This window comes from Chaetodon auriga, chromosome 20 (assembly GCF_051107435.1).
Source record: "Chaetodon auriga isolate fChaAug3 chromosome 20, fChaAug3.hap1, whole genome shotgun sequence".
NCBI lineage: Eukaryota > Metazoa > Chordata > Actinopteri > Chaetodontiformes > Chaetodontidae > Chaetodon > Chaetodon auriga.
In genome coordinates, this window is record NC_135093.1 from 6,128,833 (window position 1) to 6,136,329 (window position 7,497).

The following is a 7,497-nucleotide window of genomic DNA, read 5'->3' on the forward strand; positions in this document are numbered from 1 at the left end:
GGCTGCAGGCTCCTGGGATGTGTGTGTGTATACAAGGATGAGGGTGTGTGTGTGTGTGTGTGTGTGAGAGTGTGTGTGTGTGTGTGTGTGTGTGTGTGTGTGTGTGTGTGTGCGTGTTTAGGCTAGTCTGCCTGTTCCTGCTCCTGTACACAGAGTGTTTCCTTCCAATGAGCGGGGTCACTGCACAGTCCTGCTACATCCCATAATGCCGCTGGCTCCTTGGGCTCTCAGTCTAGTACAGCCATATCAGAACACTGTTATCCACACACACACACACACACACACACACACTCACACACACGCTCACACACACACGCGCTTACAGTACAGCTGATGGATCCCCAATGGGCTGCAAATCGCGGTAACAACGCAGACTCGCCGCCTTCAGAGGTCGCTTGCTGAACGCTCTCCCACCGGAGCCGCTGCCTTGTTTGTTTACGGTCGGTCCCGTGCGCCAGACAAGATTACCGTTTCGGCGGAAACAGGCCGAGATATAAAACGGCAGCGAGGCGGAACGCGGGTTAACAGGCTCCGGCTGGCTTCATGTGGAGCCCCGGAGCTTCCCCGCGGTCCTTGTGTGTCTCTCCCGGGTCAGGGTGGAAGAGAGCGCGAGCAGCCGCGCCTAGCCATCCGGGATTGGTGCTCCGTTTCCAGCCCCTCGCTCGCTCTTCTCCGGGATAATCTCCGTGCTTCGACCTCACGGTACCGCGATATCTGCGCGTCTTCTCGGAGAGCAATGCCTTTTTGCCCCCTGATGCAGTCTTTTTCGGGCTCACGAGCACCCCTAACACATCACGGCGCTCCGCTCCCGTTCGTTTTTTTTTTTTCCTCCGTTCGGTCCTTGCGCGCGCCCCCCGTTTCCCGTCCCCTCTCTCTCCCTCCTGAGTCCGTGAGTGAGCGCGAGCTGCAGGAAATGCGCAAAACGCGTCACCCGCGCTGCCGGGCTCCCGCACCGGATGAGAGGAGAGAGAGAGAGACAGAGACAGAGACTGAGACAGACTGTGTTCGTGTGTGTGTGCGTGCGTGCGCGTGCAAATGGAAGAGGTGTTTTTTGAGCGCAAGAGACGAAGAGGGGGATGGAATTCACCCGCAGGCGTGGAGTGTGTGTGTGTGTGTGTGTGTGTGTGTGTCATGGCCAGACAGCCAGTGGAGCCAGTCAATCAGTCAGTCCTTATGCATGGTCACAGACAGCTCACACACACACACACACACACACACACACACACACACACACACGTACAGAAGAAGAGAGTCTGAAGACACAGAACAAATGTTAGAGCGACACTTTGCTGGAATAGTATCTTAAAATATCTCCAGTTCCACCATCAGCTCGTCAGAATACTACAGAGGTGTGATGGCTGTTTCACTCAGCAGTGACTGTTTGTCTATGTCACTTGTCTCTCTCTCTATATATATTTATATAAATTTATATTTAGAATGTCCTCCCTCCCTCTCTGTGTTAATCTCTGTAGTATTAAAATACCTTGCATGCTTACATTATTACAGACCTATATATACCCATACATACTTGTTTATCTTCAATGTCAAGTACATTTCTGTGCAGTTCCAATTTACCACACTAATACATGACATCAGTATACAGCGTACACAACTGACTGCAATGTGTTACCAGCTAGTACTGTACGCTTTAATCTTACATTTACGTGTACTGCTGCAGTTTTGTTGTTATTTCCAGGAGCTGTTGCACTTTTGACATCTATTTTTGTTTTTGAGAAAACAAATAAAACAAAAACCAAGCTTGCATTACCAAGCTGCTCTATATTTTCTGGTATTAATATTGCACAGTGTCATCTTTAACAGGTCGTCTTAAAAATAGCCTGATTTTCCTTTTATCCTGCTTGCAGTTTGTGCTTTGCTTTTTTTTTTTTTTTTTACATTCTCTAATCTTAAGCTGTTCCTGTTTAGTGTTTTTGTTCAAGGAAACAGTAAAAACAGAATGTTCAATATATAAAAGCAGTTATTTTTTTCCCCAAAGAGAAGACATAACATACAACAGGTTAAACAATGTGCTATATTACAGCCCCACACCTTCAATCAAACGATGCTAATTTAAGATTACGGTTTAATTATTATCATTTAAATTAGTTGTGTTTGGAGCTATTTCCCTTATATGAAGCACTTCACGACACACTCTACAATTATTATTATTATTATTATTATTATTATTATTATTATTATTATTATTATTATTATTATTAGAGGACACATGACACGTGATCGTTTTGTTGCTTTGATGGCTGATTGGCCACAGACACAAATGAGGGACAAGCGGGTCGCCAAAGCTACTGTCACTTCCCCGCATTGATCTCTGTTGTGTCTTCAGACATTTAATTGACACACAAACAGGGAGCATTGTGGACGTTTTTTATTGGCACAATAAAACAGTCCTGAGGCATTCCGACAGGGAAGCTCAGCAGAGTTTGTGCACAAAATCCGGATTTTGAGAGCATCTTTTTATTTTTTTCTCCAGCTGTTTCTGTTTGGCTTTATTCCAAAATGTTAGCTCGTCAATAATTTTTAAAATGCAGGTTTTAATTACAGTGAATCAGAAAAGCCCACGTGCGGGTGTAAAACATGTATGACACTCATGAGTGGGGTCTTTAAAACCTGTGATGCGCCTGCAAACATGTGACCTCTCAGATCTGCGTTCACGTGAACTGACTTGAATGAAAGGGAAGAGAGGAAGTGTTCACTGAGCGCCGTGACTGTACGTCAGGCCTGGCCAGCTGCGCCACCTGCTGGCTCGCGGGACGCATCGCCGGCATGATGACGCTTCAAGGACGTGACGTCACGGAACGCTGTATTCAAGTGCTCCTCGGTAGATTGACACATCGATGGTGATGAAGTGGATTTCTGCAGTGTTGGAAGAAGTATTCAGAACTTTTTTTTACTGAAGCTGAATAAACGGGTAAAATTACTACAGTGCAAGTAATAGTACTACTTTGCAAAGAATTACAAAAGTATTAATAGGAAAATGTGAAAGTATTCATTGGGCTGCAGAATGATCCCTGTCAGTGTGATGAATATTAATAGATTATTATTATTATGAATTACTGTGACAGAAGCGTTTGGTCTGATCAGAATGAAGCTAATCTTAACCACTGGGAACTTTAATCTATGACAATAATCCATCATATTTCATTTCTATGTGAAAGCTTGAGCTTGTAACACCACAATGGAGATAAATTCAACTACTTTTAAAACAGTTGTGTAGTTAATATAAACTGAGGAACTGAGAGTGAAGTAAATGAAAATACTGCTAATAGTAAATGTTGGTAAAAGAAATAGTAAAAACAATTTTACAACGTGAATCAGAGGCAAAAACGGAAAGAAATGCTGTTTAATGTCATTTTTAATGCAATTAAATCATTTTATCTGACCTGTTCAGGCTGTTTTATTATCAACGCTTGGTTTGTGTACTTTTCAGCTATTTGTTTTCTCTTTATGACGTAAACGTAGTTTAAACCAACATGCATTTGGAGTTTGTTATTTATTCTCGTAGCAACTCCTGCTGTGTTTTCTTTGACCACTGGATGGCGCCCCTCTGTTTCCACACTGCGGTGTTTCCAGAGTTCAGTGAGTCCTGCTCTGCAGCCCTCCAGAAAATCTGTGACCCACTGCAGGTCAGCGGATGAATGAAAGTGAGAGAATAAGTGTATCGTTTGTTTGTTTGTTTGTTTGTTTGTTTGTTTGTTTGTTTGTTTGTTTTAGGAATTCCTTCTTCAGCAGAGGAGGAGGTGTATTGGAGGGGTATGAATTTGCAGTTTACAATCATAATTTTTGTACGACTAAAAAAACCTGAAGGCCACTCCGAAAAATCTGGTTTATGACTATTGAGGCAGCCCAACCCAACAGTCAGAGGTGGAAGAAGCACTCAGATCTTTTTAATAAGTAAAAACAGAAATACCGCAGAGTGGAAATTTTCTGTTCAAAGTAAAATTAATTAATTACACTAGAAAAGCATTTGCATCAAAATGTACTTACAGAACCCAAAGTGAAAGTAATCATTGTGCAACCATTTCAGAGTGATGTTAATTCTCCTGCTGGATCATAATTATTGACGCACACATAGACCATCTGAAGCTGCTAAAGGTGGAGCTAAGTTCAACACTTTGATATACTGCTGCTCAGCTTGTGAATTTGTATTTGTACATAATGTATTTGTTTAAATAGAAATTTTTATAGATAAACAAACATCTTAAAATAGCACGTCAGATAATCCATGAATTTTTTATACACCTGTTACTTATGTTTAATTGTGGGAGTTACAATCATTGAAAAATAAATTAATAAACACTTAAAAATGAACCATAAGGTATGATGATGTCACCAATAAGCTAATCACTGACCACACACACACACACACACACACACACACACACACACACACACGCACACTGTCCTTCAGAATATTAGTCATTAAAGAAGAGTGGGTCCAATAACAGTCATATATTAAATAATTTTATTTATATAAAATACCAAAACATTTTTTTCAGCATCAAGTTGAACATAAAGTACGACATCACACACAGACTGCACAGTGAACTCTGTGAACTTTAAATAAAGTAGACGAGAAGGTAAAGAAACTAAAGACGTTGATAAACATACAAACAGCCAGACGGGGAGGTAGGCTTCAGTGTGCATCGATTGTCTACAGCAGTGGACATCCAGGGGTCTAAAGAAACAACTGGTTTCATTAAAGTAATAATAATAATGACACATAATTAGAGAAAATAAGAATGATTATCTCACTGACAGCTTTCAGTCTGTAAAGGTCCTCCCATGTGGGGGTCCCCGGGTTATAAAGACTAACAGGGGTCCACGGCTTGATGTCTGTTTAATGAGGTTGATGCTGTTAGCTGGGTCATCAGATGTGCACCATCCAGTGTTCAAGTTAAAAATCAAACGGTGGGTCTAATCTGCAGCTGGTGATCAGTGAACGCGCCACACAGAAAGGGATCTATTATGTTTCTGGAGACAAAATAAAAATAAATCTTCATGTGTTTACATCATAGGTTAGATGGGCTGGGCTGGGGACACATGTAGGATGAAGTTGTTTTATGCCCTGAACATGTATTGCAAACCCTGACCTGCCTTTTGTCCGCATCCTCCTCTCCTTGGTGATCCAGACTTGAGCATCACAGGCCCCTGAAGGTCCATTGCATTAATTAAAAGTCTCAGACATCCAAGTCAGAGTCACTGTCCGTTACTGAGAGAAGAGTCTCTCCATCTACGCGCCCTCCGCTGCCGTCTGGACTGCACTCTCCTCCGCTGAGTGAACGCGCACCGTCTGGGCGCATCCGATGGTGCTGCAACCTGAACATAAAGAGAATAAGAAGAGTCGTTAAAAATGGTGAAGTCCGTCTAAATCTAAACGCAAGTCTGGAAACAAAATACAACTACATAAAACTGAAAAATAAAAGTTCTTCTTGCGAAAAGCACAAATGTAAACAGAAAATGAATGTTCAAAATCGATCGGAATCAAACCTTTGTCAAAGACTAATAGCGACTTATCTCCTGTGCATGTGTGGTGAGCAATTTGCACCCATTCATGCACGTTTTGCCTTCACCCACAGGGCGGCTGACCCACACACTGACCCTGAAGCAAATTATAGACAGGGTGAGAGGGGAAGAAAAATCGACCGGGTCTGATTGACAGAGAGCAAACAAAAACCTACAAGCTGAATGGCTGCGCGCTTTTACGCATGAATGGCCCTTTTACGCACAACCTTGGCTGCCTGTGGAGAAGAAATTGCCTCAACAAGTCAGTGAAAGTAAGTGAGTGATCAATACGGAGGCTGATTAACTTTCAGAAATATAGAATTGCCGTGATTTTAACACCGTTTTGATGTTGCATAAAGGAAAATAAAATCCAAAGGCTTGTTGGTTATAAATAAACAGTTGAAAGTCCCTTTGGGCGAATCTTCAAAGCTGTCAGCTTTGAAACTCAAAGGAAAACTTATTTCACGCCACAGTCACTGACCTGTTTTTGGCTGCTGCCGCCCGATCTCTCTGTCTACGGTTTTTGAACCAGTTTCCAACTTGAGTCGGCGTGAGTCCGGTTGCGTGCGCCAGCTCCCGCTTCTTCCCGGGGTTCGGGTACGGGTCCTGCAGGTACCATTCCCTCAGCAGCCCCCGCGTGCGCTCTTTAAAGCAGTGCGTCTTCTGCTCTCCGTCCCAGATGGTCCTCGGCAAAGGGAACTTCTTCCTTACGCGGTACTTGTCAACCGGTCCGAGCGGCCGCCCCCGGAGTTTCTCTGCCTCCCGGTAGTGAGCTTCGAGCCACATTGCTTGCAGTTTACCGTGCGAGGCGCGCGTAAAGCGGTGCGTCTCCAGGATGTGATAAAGCTCGCGGAAACTCCCCGTGTGGTAGGCCACCACGGCGCGCGCTCGCTGCACGGACTCGTGCTCAGAGATGGAGTCGCGGCCGTCTGCGGTCACCGGGAGTGACCAGAGGAAGCGGGCCAGCCGCTCGATGTCTCCGGTCTCCTCCAGAGTTTCGCACACGCTGGCGATCTGCGACGCAGAGAAACACAGTCCCGGGAGAGCCAGAGGGGGACAGGCCGAGGGAGGGTCCTCCGGGGACCGCGACCGGGCCAGAATAGGGGGCCCATCCGTGAAGTGGGGCAGGAGGATCCGGGAGGCTGAGAAAAAGTCGAGCGGCGATCTGAACACCATCTGGATGACAGAGTGAAGGCAGTGAGGAGGCGAATCGGGATCAGTCTGAGTGAAATCTGCTCAAGTCTGACTCTTTAGCTCACCTGGGAGTCAGGGAGGGACCCTGAATCTGACTCCTGATTGGACACTCTGGAGCTGATGCGAGGTTGTCATAGCAGCGCTGTCAATCAAACACAGGATTTATCTCCCTTTTCATGAGCGCAGGCTGGACACACGAAGTCCCTTCTGAACAGCTTTTCTATTGTGACCCATTTCATAAAACAGGAAACAAGAAAAAAACCAAAAAAACCAAAAACAACTTACTTCATTAGCATTTAGTTTGAGTTCGAGAGCAGAGCAGATGAACATGAACAGATAAAGACACATCAGGCAGTGAATTCAAAGCTGACCACAAGCGGCATCAATCTCAGCGATACGGTCACACATGTATTACTGTTTCAGATTAGGAGGCCAACAGTTTTCAGTTTTCCAGAAGCCTCCAGATAGATGGAGACACATTAAACTGAGCCTCTGCTGAATCGTAAAGGAAAACCGTCTGTCCAAATAATTAAAAAAGATATTCACATGACTGTCAGTTCAGTTCAACAAATACTGCTTGGTTATATGCTAGAAAAATAAAATAAACCGTGAAACTTTCTTTTTGTTACATTTTTTGAAGTGTAACTTTCTCTGATTTTGTAATGTAATGCTAGCACACTGTTTTATCTTGTCATATCTGTTTTACTATTATTATTATTATTATTATTATTATTATTATGTTGTTGTTGTTGTTGTTGTTGTTGTTGTTGTTGTTATCTC

The 7,497-nt window shown here is 43.8% G+C and overlaps 1 protein-coding gene across 1 annotated transcript; it reads right to left on the bottom strand.

Annotated features, from left to right (window-relative positions):
* Window positions 1–4,469: 4,469 nt before the first annotated feature.
* On the bottom strand, window positions 4,470–6,730 carry six3b (SIX homeobox 3b). Its single transcript, XM_076760132.1, has 2 exons — window positions 6,005–6,730; window positions 4,470–5,337 (listed from the first exon to the last, which is right to left on the bottom strand). The coding sequence occupies exons 1-2, from the start codon at window positions 6,697–6,699 to the stop codon at window positions 5,199–5,201; spliced, it is 834 nt and encodes a 277-aa protein (XP_076616247.1). The 5' UTR covers window positions 6,700–6,730; the 3' UTR covers window positions 4,470–5,198.
* Between the last annotated feature and the right edge of the window lie 767 nt (window positions 6,731–7,497).

Coding starts and splice junctions, on each gene's coding strand:
- six3b (XM_076760132.1), bottom strand. CDS start 6,699: ATGGTGTTCAGATCGCCGCTCGACTTTTTCTCAGCCTCCCGGATCCTC. Junction 5,338..6,004: donor GCGGCAGCAGCCAAAAACAG/GTCAGTGACTGT, acceptor CTTTATGTTCAG/GTTGCAGCACCATCGGATGC.